At 39.2% G+C, this 22,693-nt stretch overlaps 1 protein-coding gene across 1 annotated transcript in view; it reads right to left on the bottom strand.

Moving 5' to 3' along the window:
- Nucleotides 1-558: 558 nt before the first annotated feature.
- The window catches only part of ubl3a (ubiquitin-like 3a), a 58,570-nt gene continuing 36,435 nt past the window's right edge, over nucleotides 559-22,693 (bottom strand). Inside the window, exons 2-5 of the mRNA XM_061739404.1 lie at nucleotides 13,242-13,350; nucleotides 8,972-9,058; nucleotides 4,942-5,019; nucleotides 559-2,190 (exon numbers count right to left, since the gene is read on the bottom strand). Coding sequence (XP_061595388.1) covers nucleotides 2,138-2,190; nucleotides 4,942-5,019; nucleotides 8,972-9,058; nucleotides 13,242-13,350 — 327 coding nt within the window. The 3' untranslated portion in view covers nucleotides 559-2,137. The remainder of the gene's footprint in view (nucleotides 2,191-4,941; nucleotides 5,020-8,971; nucleotides 9,059-13,241; nucleotides 13,351-22,693) is intronic.

Below are 22,693 nucleotides of genomic sequence, written 5' to 3'. Positions count from 1 at the left end.
TGCTGAGCATCTTCGGTGTCTCCCACTTCTTTTTGACGTTGCAGTTCCAGTAACAGAAGTCCCACGTGAGGATTATGATCGTATAGTGTGAGCAGACGGGTCGCATCAGAGCATCGGGTCGTACAGTGAGACCATAAATCGTGGGCTGTGAACTTTTGAACTCAGCGATCTAGTCGTGCAGTGTGAGATGGGGCTGAATCAAACCATTTAAAATATCGCACAGTGTATGCCCAGCTTAAGACTTTAAAATAAACAGAACCCGTTCCCTGTCTACCCTCGACAATGACTGTCTACAGTACTGCATGCAGCTTTTAGTTTTTAGCCTAGTGTCCTTATCTTTTAGTGTTTAGAGTTTGTAGTGTTTTTATTGCTTGCTTTGAGCCAGTGACAACGGAATTTTGTTCCACTTGTACTTGGTCTTTTGGAATGACAATGAGGTGAACCTTGATACGTTGATACGTTGATACCTTGATTTCAGGTCCATGTGGATTCTTCTTGACGGCTCGGTGACGGGATCCTTACACCATTTATGAGCAATAAATCACCACAGGAGGAAGCGCACTTCAATAACCTTTATTTAGTTTACAGATGTACTCCATTTTTGAAGATTGGCGGAGGGGAAAAGGGAGCATTAGTGCTATTTACAATTGGTTTGAAAACGTTTATCTCTGTACAGATTTGAACCCTGATCAATACAATATTTTTTTAAGACCTAGTGCTGTTATAAAGTGATTCTTTAAAGCAAAAGATAAAATAACACCAAGAAAGAGGATTACATTAAATTATAAACAAATGAAACAAAAGAAAAATGAAGAAAAAGAATACAAATTCATCAGTCCATCAATGATTAGGGAGGATTGGCTGTTAAGCACAAGACACCGTCAGCAAGCGACTGTGAACTGGCTAGAAGAGAACCGTAAACACAATCATAGACTAAACACCAGTATAATGTTTATCAGCAAGATCTAAAGTCATCGTGTTCTATGTAAGATTCATATTAAATATATTCTACACATGTTACCTTAGTTTGGAACATTACTTCCATCGGAAACACAGAAAAGAAAACAATAAACCTCTCATACATTTGTATTAATCTGATTTTCGCCTAGGCTTCAGTTGTGCAAAAATGGACCTATTACTGCAGATGTGAGAAGAGAGAAGTGAATTAAGACGAAACAAATCATTTTCATTCGGGGTTAATTTCCCTGCGTTTGCAGAAATCTTTCACAACACTGATTGAAGAGGGAGCACGGGGAGGCCGGGGAAGGTGTGTCAGCAAAGGAGGAAAAACGTCACTTATTTCTCTTGATAAATCACAACACTAGTCGCTCGGTAATCTGCACAGACTGCCGTAACACGGTCACTACAGTCGCGGACAAATAAATATCCAAAACAAGATGCCAACACTGGATGTTTCTGCCGGGCAGGATGTGTTCGGTCTGCAAACTAAAAACAAGTCCGTTTTTCTTTCCACCTTTAAGGGCACGTGTAGATTAGAGCAGTAAAAAGTGCACAGATGTGTGTTTTGTCTACCGTTTGTGTGAGCGAGATCATCTCGGGGTGAGTTCTCCGATCAGGCACATCTGCGTTTTTGCTGCCGCGCTGATGGATTTCCCACCGACACCTCCGTTTGAGCGGATTTACCGGGTGTTAATGGTCAGCGCGTTGGTGAAACTGTTAGTGGTTCCAATTCTCAGCGGGGGCTGTGCAAAAACAGCAAAGACCACACCCCCAAATTTGGGCCCAGCATTGCAAGGATGAGCCGGCTGGAAGCTGAGGTGGGTGCATGTGTGCTGCATGAAGGGGAGCTTGTGTGCACAAGTGAATAACAGAAGGCTTAAGAAGAGAAAGAAAAACGCATGCAAATCCAGTTCCTTCCTGTCGTGTTTCAGCTATGACGTCAAATTAATGAGCAAAAAAGGGAATCACTTCTACTGATAATGTTTCTGCTCCCTAACACTGCGTTAGACCGGTCTGAGCCTGATTTCTATTCCTATCTAGGTGTGAATGCGTGTTTGTCTTGATGCATATCCACGTCGGGGACCAGCTCCGGGACGGGGGACGAGCTCGCTGGGTCCGGGACACTGATGGCGTGAACAGATGAGGAGGATGGAGGGCTGGCAGCGCAGGTGTGGATTTAAAGAATGACACAGCAGTTACTCTCCCCCGTCTTCTCTCTATTCCTTTGACCTGCACACACACACACACACACACACACACACACACATAGAGCCGTCAGGCACAACATGATCTGGTGTAATTTCATCACTGGACTTGTAAATGTGATCTGTGGAGCGTTTCACAAACATACTGGTGCTCTGAACGGTCCATTCAGAAGAACTGAAGCCCCTTGATTCACTCCGGCTGCTGTTGGACCACAACGCACTGCAAAAACTCTAAATCTTAACAAGAATATTTGTCTTATTTCTAGTTAGAATATCTAATTTTTAGTAAAAAAAATTTCATTACACTTAATACAAGACTCATCACTGGAAAAAACAACAATTTTCACCTGTTTCAAGTAGATTTTCACTTGAAATAAGTAGAAAAATCTGCCAGTGGGACAAGATTTTTTTGCTTGTAATGAGAAGAGAAATCTTGTCCTAAATCTTGTCTTATTTCAAGTGAAAATTTACTTGAAACAGGTGGAAATTGTCAAATAACAAGTTATTATTCTGGTAAGGACTCTTGTTTTAGGTGTAATGAGATTTTTTGACTAAAAATGAGACATTTTAACTAGAAATAAGAAAATATTCCTGGGAAGATTTGGAGTTTTTGCAGTGCGTCGTATCATTCCAGACAGCTCTGTGCTGACCAGTTTGAATACTCTTACAGGTAGATGAGTTTATAAAGCTTAAGTGGCATCACTACCTTTAACCCTATTAGTGTTGCATCACATGATTAAACGGCACAAACACACAGTCCTGCAGTGATGTTTGAACTAGGGCTGTCAGTTTAGCGCGTTAATTAGATTAATTAATTACACTGCTAATTAACGCATTATGAAAATTAACGCAATTAATTATGAGTGGCAAAATGCACAAGTATTTTAAATGTGTCCCATTGAGGGAGCCGTAGTTCACTTGGCAGTGACAGGTCACTTCCTCCTGCTGCTAGTCAAACTAACAAAGCAGTGACAGACCTGGACGACTCAGGGGAGACTCAGCTAATCTTTGTTAGGGCCTTTGAACGGCAAGTTTATGTATAAAAAGAAAGAAGACGGGACTATCAACAAGAACGGGGTGATTTGTACATTTTGTAAAAAAAAGAATTTTCCTATCAGCGGAGCTGCTCCAGACAGAATTTCATTTATGAAACACACTTCACCATTAAAAATGTGGATTTCAAATCTTCTCTTCTTAGTGTCTTCAATTGATTAGTCATGGACTGCAATTTTGCAATGTCCTAGAATCCTAATTCTTTATTTGGGGACCTTTAGCAGATATGAGATTAAAATGCAATTAATTAGATTAATTAATTATAAATCCTGAAATTAATTAGATAAATTTTTTTAATCGCCTGACAGCACTAGTTCGAACTTTTTTCTGAAATCTTTGCAAGGTTTTGCATTTCAGCATATGAGCAACTGGAGCAGTCAAAAGTCATACTTAGCCCTTCATTTTGAATGAGGAAGTCGATCTAAACGTTTGACTCGCACTTATAAAAAGATTTTTAGGGAGTATGGTGGCCTTTAAGATAGTTATAATCAGATATTTAGATCGATTTTGACAGCACTAATTTATGAAAGTGCAAAACCAAAGGAAGAAAGATGGGATTGATCTACAGACAAAAAACAAATGAATAAAACACAGATGACACCCAAAAAGAACCTTCTGCTCCATGTTATATAATTTTGACCTTTGTCTGTTTCTGGATCATGATAGCTCCATCATTTCTGCAGGATTTTATTAGGACATTTATCTTCACTAGTGAAGGATAAGTGACTTCAGAGACTTCTGTCCATGAGCTTAATCTGAACTGTGAAACCAAGACATAAACCTAAACATATAAGCTGTTCAACTGAAGAAAGGTCAAAGATGAAATCCTATTAACGTTTTGGAATTAATCATACTTGAAGTAAGTTGGAGACTTACGGAAGAGTATTAGGGCCAGGCAGGAGAAAAATAAAAATAAGATTTTAGAGGAGGAAGAATTTTTTTCCATTATGCACTCAAAATGTCGAGAAAAAAGTCGATATGTCGAAAAAAAGTCGAAATGTCGAGAAAAAAGTTGAAATGTCGAGATTAATGTTGAAGTACAATTTCGAGAAAAAAGTCAAAATGTTGAGAAAAAAGTCAACATTTCGTGAATAAAGTTGAAATGTTGAGAGAAAAGGCGAAATTTCAACTTTATTCTTGAAATTGTATTGCAACATTAATCTCGACATTTTGACTTTTTTCTCGACATTTCAACTTTATTCTCGAAGTGCACAATAAAAAAAACAAAAAAAACAGATGAGGAGTTGTTTCAAATCTAAACTACCGGTATGTGATTTTAGATTTGTCTTCAGCAATTAAGCAGAAACCGAAAAGTTCGACATGTTTCATCTGTACATAGCAAATGTGTACTCCTTTTATAACTAAACCATACCGTTGTTACTGGTCACAGAGCTGGCTGAATTCACTACTTATACTGAGACATTTTTTAACAATTCACCTTTTAGTATCTGGGCTTATTCTCCAGATCAACAACTACGGCTGAAATCCCAACACGGCCATACAATAAAAACCTGTCATCTGGTATGATTCATACCAACTGCACAATCTCCACCATGTGCTGTATCTTGGGGAATAAAGGACCCAATTATTTGCACTAGTGGCTCTTCTTGAAACAGAAGCCATGTGTGGAAGTAAATAATGGCTGGGAGCAGAACATTTGAACTTTTTCAGCGTGTGAAAAGCCCTCTGAAAGGAAAAAGAGGGGAGACGGGGAGCTGGTTACCTTGGGAATTTGGCTCAGGCAAAGTCTCTCTGGCAACTAAATGCATCACTGTGGTCTTCCCCAGGGGCAGCTTGAGAGCTAGGGAGGAAGAAACGGGAGCGACAGAGAGAGAGAAAGAAAGAAAGAGGACATAAAGGTCATTTTCTGTGAGCTACATGCAGTGAAACTGTCGTTATGGAGTCATTCACCATCTGTATCATTTCATTCTTCAGCAGCTTTTCAGAGCTGAGCACAAAGTGCAACCCTGGGCAGAGCTGAAGCTCACTGGTAGGAAACACAAGCTGTAGGAGTCAAAACAGATGACTGACAGGTACAACCGGGACTCTGCAGCGTCTTACATGGAACCCACATATCTGAACAATGTCGCTTATTGGGGTAACTTTCTAATTGCGGGGTAAAGGGGAGGTAATTATCAGACGTTTTGCCAATTGTTCAAATCTTTATAATTATAATCTACAATTACCAGGTAATTTTATGGAAACAACACACGCTTTCTTTTACAGTCCAGTTTCACTTTAATTAATGGGTAAATATCAGGTAATTATTTCTGTACTTAATGAGGAAGTACCAGGTAATATTATGGAAACAACACACGCTTTCTTTTACAGTCCAGTTTCACTTTAATTACTGAGTAAAAGCCAGGTAAAAATGTCTGTACTTATTGGGTAAATACTTAGGAAATAGAATTACTGGGCAAGTAACTACAAGGTAAGTACCTGGATTACCAGGTAAAACATGGTAACTATCAGGTTAATTACAAGGTCAATAGAGTCATTTACACCCTCGGGGGTACCTGCACCAATCCATTGATAATACATAAATCAATAATGAATGGGTAAATACCCGGTAGTTATCCATGAAATGTATAGTAAATACAAGGTAACTACATGGTCATTGAAGTGTAATTAGCTGGTAAATACCTCAAATATAGGTTATAATTTCCTGGTAGTTTGCAGAAAAATACTTAGTAATTACCTGGTACTTACTTAGAAATAATTCATGTAATTTCAGAGTAATTACATGGTAAATTGACTGGTAGTTACCAATATTAACCTAGTAAATACCTGTAATTTCCCTCATAGTTCCCATCTAATGTCTTTGCAATTACCTAGTAATGTTTAGTTTAAACAACCAGGTATTTACCATGTTATTACATGGTAAATACACATAATTACATGGTGCAAGAAAATACGTAATAATTACCTAGTACTTACTGGGTAAATTACCCGGTAGTTACCATGTAATTACCTTGTAAATACAAGGTACTACTAGGTAATTACAGTGTAATTACCATGGTATTACCTGGTTATTACTGTACTGTAAAAGAAAGGGATACCACATTAAGTTGTGCTACTATGTATGTATGTATGTAACGATATAAATAATTATAATGCATAGTATTACATTATCATTACTTTACTATAATACTACAATATAATAGAGAACAATAGACATTAATGGTATAACTATATACTTGAATAACTATATAAGAGTAGATATGCTGTATATACATTGGTTCATATATTTACCTCCAATTATATACATAAAAATGACTGAATTGTGCTATACAAATAAACTTGCCTTGCCTATATGACACACAGTGAAACTAGCTGGACACCAGAAGTGTAACGTACATTAACGCAGCACAGTCAGTGCAGCGTACATGAACTGATTTGTGTTCTGAACATCTATTAGGATGAAGGGACATCCCTAAAATCTCTGGCTTCATGTTGCAGTAAAACCACAAGCCCAGAGTCGTAAGTAGAGACACCACTTTATCAGGTTCACCCGGTGCAACTGATAAAGAGGCCGGTGAGTGTAATTGTTAGGCGATTAATATCACCGAAGGCTTTAAAAGCTACATGTGATATCCTGCCCAAGCTCATGAAACCAGTCGAAGGGCAGACAATCTACCGACTGGTGAGCTATAATTAAAATCCACAGGTGGACTGGAGTCGATTAGGCTGCACCTGCTCCCGTCCAGCAGCTCTAGGAACGCAGAGACGCTGCTGAAGACTGCAAAAGATGAAAATTACAACCATGCCCTCAAGGGAGTGGATTCTTCCCCTCAAAAAGAAATGAAAAGCCACGGCGTCTGACCGGTTTACCGAGCAGGTTCCTCGAGTGGCCAAGCAGCGCCGGGGAGGTGAAGACCTTTCAGACTCACATGACGTACAAACTGGAAGACTTTTATCAGGTGATGCGCTCAACTGTAAGAGGATTTGGTGACAGTGTGCAAACAAATCACGACAACGATAAGGGAATTAGCGGATGGATGGCCCTAAAGGGATGAGTTCAAAAGCAAAACAAACAAAAAAAAGGCCAAAAGCGAGGCAGATCCACACTGCAAAAAACTCAAAATCTTAACAAGAATATTTGTCTTATTAGGGCCCGAGCACTGTGCGAAGGCCCTATTGTATCTGTAGGAATTATTTTTTTTTTTTAATTCTTTCTTTCTTTCTTTCTTTATTCTGACAAAAGGAGGGCCTTTTTTCCCCCTAAACGTGCCCCAAAAGTCACCAAATTTTGCACACAAGCCAGACCTGGCAAAAAATTTGATATTTCATGGTTTGCATTAATGGGCGTGGCCTAATGGCTCAACAGCGCCCCCTAGAAAACTTTGTGCCTCAAGCCCCACAATACGGTTTGACGTACATGCACGAAAATCGCTGCACACCTGTATCATGGCGCAACTTAAAGAAAAGTCTCTTGGTGCCATGGCCCAAACCCAACAGGAAGTCGGCCATTTTGAATTAATCGTGTAATTTTGGCGCAATTTATGCAATTTCTTCGACAGTTAATACGGCCTGAACCGTAACGTGCACCCAGGTGTGTTATACATCACAATGTGTGTCTCCATCCTGCGACGACGCGCATTACTTTTCTCAGTCAAAAGCGTTACCGTGGCAACGCTAGATGCCAAAAAGCGCGCCCCCCTTCATCTGATTGGTCCATTTTTGATAGTTGCCCCAAAAGTCACAAAATTTTGCATGCAAGCCAGGCCTGGCGATAAATTTGATATTTAATGGTTTGCATTAATGGGCGTGGCCTAACGGCTCAACAGCGCCCCCTAGAAAACTTTTCTCTGCCATAACTTTTGAATGGTTTGACATAAAGACTCGTGGGTGGTGTCATCGGACATGGTTTTGAGTCCTTGACCATAATTGGTGCAAATTTGCCCCGCCCCTTCTTCTGATTGGTCGATATTTCATAGTTCCTATTTTCTGCTATAACTTGAATGGTTTGACATAGAAAGTCGTGGGTGGTGTAATTTCTGATATGCTTAATGGGGGCGGTGGATGTGAGTGCGAGGGCCCGTTCATCGCTGCTTGAAGCTTTCATTTCTAGTTAAAATGTTAGTTTTAGTCAAAAGAAATCTCATTACACTTAAAACAAGACTCATCACTGGAAAAAAACTACAATTTTCACCTGTTTCAAGAACATTTTCACTTAAAATAAGTAGAAAAATCTACCAAGATTTTCTTTGCTTGTAATGAGAAGATAAATCTTGTCCCACTGGCAGATTTTTCTACTTATTTCAAGTGAAAATTTACTTGAAACAGGTGAAAATTGTCAAATAAGTTATTTTTCTGGTAATGACTTGTTTTAAGTGTAATGAGATTTTTTGTCTAAAAATGATTTTTTTTACTAGAAATAAGGCAAATATTCCTGGTAAGATTTTGAGTTTTGAAGAAGGCATCCTTTCTCACTTGTAACAAGCATTTTTAAGCCTCCACTTTAGTTTCTGCTTTGTCTTTCCTGAGGTCTACACAGCACCCCCCCCCCAAACAAGTCTCCTTCCTCTCTTTTTCTGTATTTCCTCTCTCCTCCCTCTCTCTGTCAAAGCGGGCTTGTCCGGAGCACTGAGCTACCTCTGTTCTGCGGCTCAGGAAAAAGATGAGAGCAGCAAAGAACTTTCCAGCAGCAGCAGCAGCAGCAGCAGCACACTGCTGTCATTCTGTGTGCGTGTCTGTGAGCTCAGGCCCTTTCCCCGGTGGGTGTCGCCCGGCGCCCCGGCGGCCCCTCTCACCTCCTAGTGTCACGTTGCCGTGTAGGAAGCGTCCCTGGTAGATCAGCCTCAGGATGCTGGGACTGGTGACCTGCTCCACCTCCCAGTCTGACAGAGAGAGACACGGAGGGAAACAGGGGGTTAAAGAGAATAACCATGATGGAGACGGACACATTTGAATGTTTTCTCTTTCTGCTCATCACGTTAGCTTTGTCTCTAAATGTGAGACAAACCTAACCTTGTGACGTAGAATTGTCAAATTGGTTTGATTCACTGCACGAATCGGCACAGATTACTTTTGTAATACTGTATTTGACCCGGTCTTTGTACGTTTTGACCGTATAGAAACTTAATTCTCCTCAGTTGTGTAAAATAAAACCTGGAAACAGACATTGTGGCATAGAATTGTCAAATTGGTTTAATTCACCATACGGATTGTTACAGATTACTTTGTTATACTGTATTTGACCCGGTCTTTGTACATTTTGACCCTTTAGAAACTTTAATTGTTTAATTGTAAGAATGAGATGTACCTGCTGTACTCTACTGCCCTTACTTTTTAACAACTTGTGCTTTTTATTATTTTACCTCTTTTCTTATCATTTTATTTGTTATTTACTGTTTAATTGTGTCTTGCCGCTTTTAATGTTGATGTAAAGCACTTTGAATTACCTTGTGTTGAATTGTGCTATACAAAAAAAACTTTCCTTTATTCCCCCTAAAAATCTCACCATTATTGACATTTTCCAAAGTTTTGCACCATTTTGCATAATCGACAAGTTAAACTGACAGCTAAGGGTTTATGTATTAAAATAAATAAACTTTTTAGGTTTTATTTATTATTCCCAGACGATGAAAAAGCATTTCTGTGAATGATATAAGGATTTTAGGCGGCGCAGATATTATCAGAAGCTTTGAATCAAAAGTGTTGTTTCATTCCTGTTCAGACACTTCACAAAGAGTCATGAGAAAAGGGCGGTGAAATGCACAAAGAAAATAAAGGAGGGAAGAGAAAACCAGGGCGAGCTATGATGAACACAATTCAAGACATTAAGGAGCCTTCCTTTGTGGTATTGTATCCAAAATGTGGAATATTTGGACTTTGGAGGCATCAGAGTCGTGGCAATAAACGGCTGCGAGGTGTGGCTCGGGAAGAACTGGAGACAAAAATGAAGGCATTAAATAAAAGAGAAAAGTGTGGAAGGAGTTACGGGGCAGAAGAGTCTGGCCACCAGATGTTTGTTTGGCGCTCCGGCGAGGGTGTTGTTGCTGACGGAGTGCCTGCTCGGGGTCTCACGGGGTTCAGGTCTGTTGTCTGGGAGGAACAAAAACACTCTTCCAAAAGAGACTGGGCGAAGCACAACAGTCCTGTCGTCAGGGAGAACCAAAGCCTGTGTGTGTCATCTCCAACAGGACTGGACTCCATGTAAAACAGCGTGATAAAACAGTTGCTTCAGTGGAGACGGTGGTGGAAAGCCAGCGGTATCAAATGAATTCAGTCTCTGGTGGAGAAGACTTCAGGGAGTGGGTGTATTACAGAGATCACACATTCCTTTATGCAGGGATAATCCAGCTGAAAGGACTTCACTTCAGTTACCTAGCGCCCACACCGCAACACAGACGGACATTTAAGTCATTCAAAATGGATTGAAATTATCATGCTTTTCTTTTTCTTTAAACTTATTGTTTTTAATGAAAATTCTAGTTTTATTCAACTTTCTAGACCCCACTGGCCCCATTTTGTTACTGTCTTTAACGCCTTCATGTATAGAGGGTCTGCATTGAAGTCACTTCCCCACTGAGTGACAAAAACATCAGCAAAAACAGCTGCAACTAGTGGAGAAGACGGGATAACAGCCGATTATGGGTTTAAATTAAAGGCAGTTGGACTTGACAGTGACCCGTACAGTTACCCCAAGAACCAGTGGTCCATGGACATCAATATTTGGTACAGTTACCAAGAACCAGTGGTCCATGGACATTAATATTTGGTACAGTTACCAAGAACCAGTGGTCCATGGACATTAATATTTGACCACGAATCCAGTTTCCTGATATTTATATGTACTTAATTTCTACGCCGGGGAAATACACGGAGCAAAGCTTGAAGGCTTACAAAAGTCTTGACGCTTGGTCCGACTTCAAGGCAGGATTTGTTGTAGAAATTAAAGTGATGAGGACACCGAACTTTATGATTTGACCGTTTAACGTTAGCTACCCAAAAATCCAACATTACCTGATACAAAATGGCAACCACAAATCCACGTTTCGGTGCCTGGAATCCAGTTGTTTCTGTGAATTGCAGCGATCCATTTGTCTCTCTTAAGCTTATTTTTCAGCAGTCTGTAAAACGATAACTCAGATTTCTTGCTAAATCTATGAGTACAGTCGATCGCACAACAGCTCTTTCCCATTTTAGATGTTTTCCAGTTGCTCAAACTGAAAGTTTACTCTGATACTCTTCTTCGTCTTTCTGAGACGTCATGCGCATTCCCTTCATATTCTGTGATGTTGTCAAGTAATGTCTGTGTTTTTCTTCAATAAAAATAAAGTTAAAAAAGAATTCCGTCAACAATTCCAGTGTCAGGTTTTACAAACTTCACAAAGCAATTATTCTCATATCAATGTCCTTATTGTCCAGTGGTGATGGTGGTGTCCTCTTGCTGTGCTCTAGAATCTGTCCATTTTTCCCATTCTTCCTGAAATTGTGTCTCTTGTAATCGTAGTTTATATGTCATTTTTTCCATTCAAAATATTTCTTCCCGCAGGTCTCAGCCACTGCCCCGCGGTCGCTGGTTCTGCTTTACACCATGACCTTGTTATTACTTTTTTACTTGCCGATAGCAGAACTTTAAGATATTCATCCTCTTTTTTTATTATATCTTGTGTCAAATTTCCCAAATAAAGTATCTTACAAGATTTGGGAATCTCGTATCCGAAATGATCCTGCATTTCATCGCACACTGAGGCCGACGTTATGTACGTCGATGTTCAGGGTGGGAGAACAGCAAGAACAGCACATACTTGAATGCTGTTAATGTGTTTAGCGTACAAATCTATCTACAACTGAGCAAAACAGTGTAGAGGAAGGAGATATACTAACTTAATAGTTTAGTAGTAAGATAAAAAGTGATTCAAGCATCAGTGTCTTCCATCTAAGTGTTTGTGGAACACTGAAGTTTTGTCCTTACGCACATTTACTTGGGAATTATTCAGTGTTTATTACAATAAGAAATGTAGAATGAACATCTTCCATAATTATCAATAAACTGTAATCTCCTGAACGCTTTCAGGTGATGTTTCTTCGTAGATAGAGGAACCGATTTCAGCTGTTTCCCAGCTGTGAACAAAGCTGCCGCCTGCAGCTGGAAGCAACAGCGGAAACACAAAAATGTATGGGTGGGACAGCTAAAACTACAACGCTCAGTCAAGACGCCATGCAGTTTGAGAAGGATTTGAAGCTTAAATTTATAGCTGCTTCATAACACACGTATACTCAGATAGATTAGGATTCACACTGTGGTGAAAATGAATGTATACATTAGTGGTGCAAATTGAAGTGTGAAGAGTAGTAAATGGAAAGAGTGTTGAAGAGTAGGAAGGAAATGAGTACCTCTCAATTAGGCCTGTGTTGAAAAAAAATCAATTTTCCGATTCTAAATCAATTCTCGTATTAATTCCTAAAAATCAATTCATATGTCTAAAGATCGATTACTTTTTTTTCATCATTACATTACAACTTTTGGTATTTTTGTGTTAATGCCCAAAAAAGGATGTTTTGTTGGGATGTTTTTGCCTATATGTTTAAAGGTATGAAAACCTTAACGTTTTTAGTTATAATTGCATAAATTGTCTATATTTCATTACTTTATATACTGTCTTGGGGTTACATTTGGATAAATGCTAAAAACCAAATTCTCAAAAATTAAAAACCCGAAAAGTTTGGTAATCCTGCCCCACGATGTTTCTGAAAGCAGTTCTATCAGCATTCTGGGAGGTGACTGGTCCTTACACCATCATTAGTATTAATATGTTGCAGAACTACACAGTCATATAATTCATGCAACAGCTCAGAAAAAAGTTTTAATAACACTAACACAAATCGATATCGGAATCGAACTGAACCAAATCTTGATAATCGATTCTGAATCTTAAAAATCGGAATCGATTCCTGACATTTGAATCGATTCCCAGCCCTGCTCTCCATGAGAGGTTTAATTCATTTGTGTCATATAAAAGTGATATTTCAATATCTAATGTCAACTGCCACAAACAATCAGAAGCTACTCACCCATTGGCCAGTTGTCATAAACATGTTTGGCGATGTCTGCTGCCGAGTCGTTGGGGGAGAACAGGAACTCTTTCGTCTTCCCGCTGACTAAAATAAGCCGCAGGTTTATCTGCAATGTACAAGAAAACACAACCAACGGATGAGACACAATAACGGACACAAAAAGCCTAGTCACCATTTTTTAAATTAAAACAGTTGGATCAGCAAAAATAAAAGCTCAAGTGAAGTAAATTGATAGGAAAGGAGATGGATATGAGGAGTCTGTGGAGCATCCGTCCGCTGGATCAGCGCCCATCCGTCTCTGCTACTTCCTGCTCAGTTTTCTCTCATCTCTGCGACTGTATTTCTTTGTGCTGCGTTCCTGTCACAACGTGACACAGCTCGCTGCAGCACAGCTAACTAAAAACTTGGATGTTTCATTCATAGCTGATGTGCGTTGCCTGATCTCCAAAAACAGACCCTCATTTCCTCAATTCATTATCGATTTTAATAAAAAGTTGAAATTGGTTTGCACTGGGAAAAAAAACAAGATCTTAAGTAGTTGTTGCTGTTTATGTAGGTGTGTTTTTAGCAGAGGTGTCAAGTAACAAAGTACAAATACTTTGTTACCTTACTTAAGTAGAAATTTTGGTTATCTATACTTCACTGGAGTAATTATTTTTCAGACGACTTTTTACTTTTACTCCTTACATTTTCACACAATTATCTGTACTTTTTACTCCTTACATTTTAAAAACAGCCTCGTTACTCTATTTCATTTCGGCCTTTAAAAAAAAACTATCCAGTTAAATTGCTCCATCCGGATAGAGTGAATTTGGTTGTGGTTGTTTCAGATGTTCTTGTCCAGTTTTGTTCTTACATCCGTTCCCTCAGATTCCTGCAACTAAACTTGGATGTACATTCCAATAAAGGTTAGGATAAATGATAACATGCCTCTGAAGTTTGACTTTTTGCACCATTACAATACTTATAGGTAACTAGTCATCATATCTCCTGCTCTCTGAAACACATGTTAATGCTCAATAGTACACTTATATGGTTCTTTAATATATTTGTATTATACTAAGATGCATTCATTTTCAATGGCTTTTGTCCTTAATGGCTTTTTTCCCGCTTGAATTACTTTTACTTTTATACTTTAAGTAGTTTTGATACCAGTACTTTTATACTTTTACTTGAGTAAAAAAACTTGAGTTGATACTTCATCTTCTACAGGAGTATTTTTAAACTCTAGTATCTATACTTCTACCTGAGTAATGAATGTGAATACTGAAGACACCTCTGGTTTTTAGCATAGAGGTGATGAGAAATGGTGTTGATAGTATACCCACATGTATAAAAATCTATACATAAACCAGTCTAGAATGGATTGTACCACGTCTGCTATCCAGGTCAAGCCTGGGCCAGTTTTGTCTCTTTTACCAGCAGTTTACCACCTACTCTACTTAACTATTAACACACATACGTGCATTTCCATGTTCCTTTGCCCGTGTTTAACATAAGCTTTTATCACATATTTCCCTGGCGGCCATTGTAAGGCTCTCTCAGTCAAACATTCAGTTGCAAATTAGAAACATGATGCACATTTTCATTTTCTGCCTCACATCTTCCAATTTTCCTCTCACTTGGGAATCTTTCTCTCTCTTAATTCCTTTTACATCGCTGCGTTTTATTTTGCCGTGCATTATTTAGGTTTATTTGCAGGAATGGAGTACATTATTCATTATTCTTCTTTTTAACAAGTTAATTAGGACATACTGTACAGAGCATCTTTAGTGCATCAACACAATGCAACATGGACCCGCCAGCAGAACTGAACGTTGTTACTGTGTGAACTCTGCCCCAAACAGATTATTCATGTAGGAAGTGGTGGCAGAAAGTCTAATAAAAATGAGTAATGGGCCAGTTTGGTTTCCTCAAGGTACAGTAGGCCGTACGGAGATAGGGAGGAGGTGAGCTCGCGTCCTTTACAGCCTTCCTGAGTGAGGAGCTGAAGCAAGGACATCACATCATTATCTTGACTGAGAGATTGTGAATTTAAATTACCAATCTTAGTGAAATACAGAACTACGGAAGAGTATTAGGGCCAGGCAGGAGAAAAAATATTTGAGAGGGGAAGATTTTTTTTTTATTGTGCACTTCGAGAAAAAAGTAGAAATGTCGAGATTAATGTTGATATACAATTTTAGAGAAAAAAGTTGAAATTTCGTGAATAAAGTTGAAATTTCGAGAATAAAGTTGAAATACAATTTGGTGAATAAAGTGGAAATGTCTCCTCTGGCCCATCAAATCCAGTTAGGAGAGCGGCTGACAGTTTTGCACGCAGTCTTTATGAGCTAAAAGAAGCCAATTCTGAAGTACATTTTCACCATATCTATAGGGCTACGAGGCATTTTGTAAAGACTGTCTCAGAAGGTTGATTTTATTCTCAAAGTTTCGCCCTTTTTCTCAACATTTCAATTTTTTTCTCGACATTGTACTTCAACATTATTCTCGACATTTCGACTTTTTTCTAGACATTTTGACTTCTTTCTCGAAGTGCATAATAAAAAAAAAATCTTCCTCTCTAAAATATTATTTTTATTTTTCTCCTGCCTGGCCCTAATACTCTTCCGTACAGAACAAAGTACAAGCTGCGAAGCGATCGCTGAGCAGGCTGCGTCTGTAGCGCTTTCTGTGCAGAAGTGTGCAGGAGTGTGCAGAAGTGTGCACATCGTCGCTGCACAGCAGATGGCAGATGGAGTTTCAAGCACATCAACACTGTACCAGAGCGTGTGAAGAGTCAGAGTGGAGGAGGAGGGAGAGGATTTAGATGCACTTTGTGATAAAGCATCTTTGACTGTAGCATTATAACGAGGAATGACGACTGATGGAAGCAGCGAACTTCATGAGCTGAGCTCAGAGATGAACGACTGCCAGAGCTCACTTTACATTCACTCGCTGAGCTGACTGATGAATTTCTTCTTTTTTTTCTTTATCATTCCATTGAAAGTTGTTATATTCTGTATATTCTGCATTCTGTTGTATATTTTGTACTGAGTACAAGATATTATAAGAGTTCATTTATTGAATTGAACACTCTTTAGCAATCTTCAATACAAGGACAGTCAGAGTATTTTAGTTTTTTTCTTCTTTTAAGTAAACAAGCTTAACAGAGTAGGACAAAGTGACATTTCTGGAAATGCATTTTTACACTAAATGTTAGTTATAGGTTACCTAAAAAAAGTAGTAGCTGATGTAATCTCTGGCCAGCTAGGGGATGATTTATGACGCTGACATGCTGGGTGCTGGGTCAGTTTTCCTTTTTCTTAAATTAAATGGAAATTTAATTGATTTATATGTGGATATTGAATTGTTCTAATACAACTAGAATAATATGATTCACACATTTGTCTGGATCAGAAATATTTTTTTTTTCTATGATTGCCTCTTTGATGAGAAAACACTGAATGGAAAGATGTTTATAAAGCCAAGCAGCTTCTGGTTCACATCACTGCAGTGAATCCCACTAGGAATCCCCTAAACCAAACATCTTAATGGATGTTACTAACAGTGAAATTAGAGAGGCTGCAGCTCCTTAAAGGGATTGTGACATGAAAAACACATTTTTCTTGATTTTTTGTGTTTTGTTGGGTGTCTTGACATCAATTACACCCAAAAAACAACAAACTTTTAACATTCAGTGTATTGTGTGCTTTCTGGGATTTTCCGCATAACTATGCAAAAACGGCGCATGTGGTTTGGTGGCGGATCGTTACGTAACGATCCGCTAAATCACCGCCCCCTCCACCCAGCTCCCTGTCTCCTCTCCTCTCCAGCGCACCATAAAGGCTGATTTATGGTTCCGCGTTACACCGACGCAGATCCTACGGCGTAGGGTTACGCGGCGACGCGCACCATATGCTGAACCCTACGGCGTAGGCTCTGCGTCGATTTAACGCGGAACCATAAATGAGGCTTAACACGCCTCTTTTGTTCTAATCACCGGAGGAAAACTGCTAAGAAGACCCGCGGCCACTGACTGGACTTAAGATAAGGGGACAGTGCTGCTTGCATGCCTTTATTTTTATGATTGTTTGCTGTGGTTCGTCCTCCTGCTTTTCCGTGCATGCTTCGCCTGTCGCTCCGACGCCGCTGTGAGCGTATGGCTGGAGGAGGAGGAGGTTTGGAGGAGGAGCGGCGCAATGATTGACAGGAAAGGGGGGAAAGGAAGCATTTTTCACGGCGCAAAAAAACACTGTAATAAAAAGCCAGGAAAATATTACTAGAGTGAAGTTTTTCTTGTTACACTCTTTTAGACACATTTGAGGGATGTTGCCCAAGACTTTTAATAGTGTTAAAAGCATGTTAAAAATGATGTCACAATACCTTTAAAAAACATTTGGATGGAAGAAATGGCAGGAGGACACAGATGGAGAGAGAGGAAGCTGTGTGTGGGTCCACATATCAGAAATGAAACTTACAAAGCCATTACCACACCCACACAGTTGTACTGCCGTTTGTTCATGCATTGTTATTTTTACAAACAAAATGTTCATTAGCATTTATAGTGGATGTAAGACTATGTTGTTTTTTTTTACACAAAGATTAAAATCCGTCACATACAAATCTGTAGCAGCTGTTTCCCAGTGAGCAGCAGATGTAGTGGCTGTGATAGTCGGCTTAGCAACAGAAGCTGCTGTAAAACTCAAAATCACTGTTCAAACACACATAAAAAGATGCCATTTAAGTGCGTGTGTGGGATGGGGGGGGTTAGTAGTGCCTTTAAGAGCCGGGGGGGGGGGGTTAGTAGTGCCTTTAAGAGCCAGGGCAGCAACGCGTTTCCTTTTGCTCACTTTACATGTGTGGCTGCCCTGCGGTGCACGCATGGCACAAGCACGTGTGTCATTGTTGCCAGAGTGTTTCCATGTGCTGAACGTCTGTAGCCTTCAACCCCACACACACTCTCAACCCTACACACACTCCCAGACACACACACACTCTCAACCCCACACACACTCCCAACCCCACCGGACCCACCGAAACACACACACACTCAGAGTCAGCTGTAGTGATGTAAGAGGGCTAACACCAACGGATTGAAACAGAGATCTCTATAAACACATTGCCAAATCAGCTTATAGGATAAGCAAGGAGGAGTCTCACACACACATTTATTCTTAAGTATATATATATATATATATATATAAATAAATTAGAATCAGCTGGCTGTGTCCCAAAGACTAAAAAACTGACAGATAGACAGAAACAGGCCAAATTGAATTGGTTAAGAAAATTGAAGTTGGGTAGAATACAGTTAATATGAATACAGAAAGTAGAAAAGAAGCAAATGGAGCTTATTTTTGAAACAGCACCTGGAAATACTACACATGCATGAATTAAAACTGAAAAAAAAATATATACGTATATATACACACACACACACACACACACAACATTGATATGCATTGCAATGGCAGGTTTCTCTCAACTAGCTGCATTTCGCAACTTTTTCCTCTTGCAGATCATGAAGCAGGTGACTAATACTCTCATTTCCTCTTTCATATCCAAACACACGCTGAAAACAAGTCCGCTGCTGAAGCTTTTGTATTTAGAGACGTCAAAATCTTAGCCAGATATTACACAGCTGTTGTCTTTCTGACTTTTAATTTGTTACCCAAACATGTCAGTCAAGACTGCATTTATGCTAAATGTATCTTCCAAGGTGAATGGATTACATTTGTTTAATCTCTTTGTATAAAATCCTGATCAATTAACAATAATTGGTCATATTATAATCTGTTACACCAATTATAACTCTGGTCAAAACTAGGAGAAACTTTTGCACACTTTTGAACTTAGGTTTAATTACCACTAATGAACTAATTAAACTCCTTGCATTTAACATCTACATGTGTTGACAGAAATTTATGTAAGAATATCTGAATATTTGATATTTAAGTCATAAAACTGGCAGGCCTGCCTCTTATCTGTACTTTGTTGTGCTGAATTAATGTATAATTAGTCCAAAGAGGACGGCTGTTTTCATAGCGGGAGCATGAGGTAATATCAGGGTGGACACACTTATTGCTGGCTGAACTTTATTCAGGCTTTTTGAGTATGCGGAACACATTGTGCCGTAACTGGAAACACACATCCAGCCAGGCAAACAGTCAGGGATGCACAAACAGTCTACAGATACTGCACTTTTCAGCAACAGTACACCTCTGTACAGAACGTTCCCGACTCACTGAATCAGTCACGTTTAAAACATGACTTATAACTGTTGTAAACACAAAGAAAGATGAAGAAGAAGCCAGTTCAGGAACACTGGGTTGTCACCATGGTGTCACCATGGTGACCAGCAGCCGTGGGTGGCTTAACCCAATAACACCTACAGACAGCAGCACCACGTCGTGCTGGCTTCCCCTCCCTGCAGCAATCTCTGTCCCTTCACTCGCCTCACCTGCTGCTGCTGCTGCTGCTGCAGCCTCTGAAAACCTCTGAAAACCTCTGAAAACCTCTGAAAACCTCTGAAAACCTCTGAAAAACCTCTAAAAAACCTCTGAAAACCTCTGTCCAGGACAGGAGACAAAGGTACAAGGCCAGAAAAACAAGCCACGTGGAGCCAGTCTCAGTTAAAAGGCTCTCAGCTTCTCTCTTCATAACGTCTTGTACAACATATAGGGTAACGGTAATCGTTTCTCTCTAATTTCTCATGCATCTTTCTATATCTCATCATTTTCATCATCTTTTTTACTTTTTCATCTGATTTTAATTCATATCCACCAGGACACAGTGGCATCTTCATTTACCCTTGTGTGGAACATCTGGTCATCAATTTAATATTACATTTAGAATCCAAAACTCTGGAATGACTTGAATGTGTCGCTGAAGTCAACATTATCGGTGCGTCCGAAATGCCGTACTAAACAGTATATACTAAAAAGTATATTTAAATTCAGCACACTTTTGAGTAAATATCAGTAGTGTGCATTAATTTGGACGAACTATTAAGAGCGCACACATCACTTCCTGCCGTTGGGAGGAAGTGACTTGTCACAGCATCAGTAGCAGCTGTTACCATGGTAACAGCAGCAGTAGCAGCTCTGCTCCGCTATTTCCCATTTATTCTGGCCCAAACAAGATTAAATTATATAATATTATTATATATGAATATTATAATATTAATATTATATATGAATATTATTATACTTAATGATTATACTTAATAATAATTATACTTATGACATATATGTATCACTTAGCAACCAAACACCGCTGCATTGCATTGTGGGAAGTTTCTGCTCAGCTAGTGTCCATCAATCTACTAATACATTTCTCCAGAATGAGTATAGATAGAGCATACTATTGAGCATGTTCTAATGTTTCGGACACACTAATAAATCTCGCATACTCATTTTGCTACTCATTAGGGTGGAAGTATGGGATTTCAGACGCAGCCAAACTTTTACCTCCTTCAGAAAGTTATTAAAAAAACATCTTATTCTGTCTTAACCTTCAATGTCTTAATCTTAAATGTAATCCAGACCTTGTAACCATGTTCTCTTTTATGTTTATATTTATTTTTTTTTTAATTTGTTGTACATTATCTTTGTTATTTCATCACAGTTGTTGATGGGAGCTGAACTCTGTACAAGCCCTTCGGGCTTCGTTCCCCTCCATGGACTGTTTTTAAATAAATTGTGCTAAATAAATAAATGAAAATGAAATGAAATCTCCACAAGCAGCTTTCCTCACACTGCTTTGCAAGACAGACCAGTTCTTACAATCTTGGCATGCGGTTGAGCTGATTGATGGTTGTTTCAGTATCAAAACTATTCCGATCCAGTTGCCTGTGCCGTAAGCAAATTAAATATGGCAGGACTGTGGAATCCTGCGTTAAGACCACCGCTCCAGTAAAGACAATAAATACATCAGGAAATATCTATCTTTTTTTAGAGAGAACAGTTTTCAAAGTTTTTTTTTTTCTTCTTTTTTTTCATCCCTTGATTTACACGTTTAAGTTGAACACGTTGTGTGATATGATTTCTCCTCTGCTCAACCCCATCAAACCCAGCCACTAATTGAATAAAATAGATCTTTATTATCATTGTCACCAGGTACAACGAAATTATGACGTATGGACGCTCTCCAGTCAGTGCATCATATAAAAATAAAATAACTAAAAAAATAAATAAAATGAAATAAAACCAAATAAAATAAAATGAATATATATCTAGACACATTCACCCTCCACACATACATCAACACACGGACATTACAAGAACTTTCATTAACATACAATCATTTTTGTTATTGCACATTAGCTCCAGTTTTTGTTGAGAGGTTATTGCTGTTGAGTAAAAGCTGTTTGAGTCTGTTTGTCCTCGTTTTCATGAGTCTGTATCGTTTCCCAGATGGCAGCAGTTCAAACAGTGAGTGTCCGGGATGTGAAGTGTCTTTTATTATATTTTGGTCTTTTTCCTGACGACGGGAGTGGTGGAGGTGTTCCAGTGTGGAGAGAGGAGAGCCGGTGATCTGCTGGGCGGTGCTGACGACCCTCCGGAGGTCTTTCCTCTGATACATGATGCAGATCATGTCCACCTGAGAGTCAATGTGCCTCGTTTCTGGGTTCTCCACCATAAAGGGGTGAGTTCAGACGTTTCACAGCAGTTCTGGCAATAACATTCTCTTTGGTCTCAGGCCCTGGTCCCACTGGCAGCAGAAATGCTGGAGTCCAGCTCCATCCTCACAACAACATCAGGCCCTACCGAGAGCATTCCAGAGAATTTCCAAGCGCTGCCTTCCTGGCTGGATTTGTGAGGCTGCACCATTAGGTTTGGACACCTGGATATAATATATATAAGACCTGGAAACAGGCATTGTGGCATAGAATTGTCAAATTGGTTTAATTCACCGTGCTAATTGTTACAGATTACTTTTGTAATACTGTATTTGACCCGGTCTTTGTACGTTTTGACCATATAGAAACGTAATTGTTGCCATTGTAAGAATGAGATGTACCTGCTGTACTCTACTGCCTTTACTTTTTAACAACTTGTGCTTTTTATTATTTTACCTCTTTTCTTATCATTTTATTTCATTTTATTTGTTATTTACTGTTTAATTGTTTCTTGCCGCTTTTAATGTTGATGTAAATCACTTTGAATGACCTTGTGTTGAATTGTGCTGTACAAATAAACTTGCCTTGCCTTTTGAGATCACATGAGAATCACACGGCAACCTGCTTGTTTTAAAGTTATTATTCTCCCCATGTCTTCTCTTTTCTGAACATGAAAGTATGATTGAGTGTCAAATAAAATGGGATTCTTGTCTTTTAAAAATGAACCTCTGCTCACAGGTGGTTCATATCTCCTGAAAAAGCCTCTGAATTGTTTACCCGCAGTCACCACAGGTCAATGAAGTCCGGCTTTGAAAATTGACCAGATTTTTATTTCTGACTTCTTGCC

This window comes from Cololabis saira, chromosome 14 (assembly GCF_033807715.1).
Source record: "Cololabis saira isolate AMF1-May2022 chromosome 14, fColSai1.1, whole genome shotgun sequence".
Classification (NCBI taxonomy): domain Eukaryota; kingdom Metazoa; phylum Chordata; class Actinopteri; order Beloniformes; family Belonidae; genus Cololabis; species Cololabis saira.
Note: the sequence above shows the minus strand (reverse complement) of the source record. Positions and strands in the feature narration are given on the sequence as shown.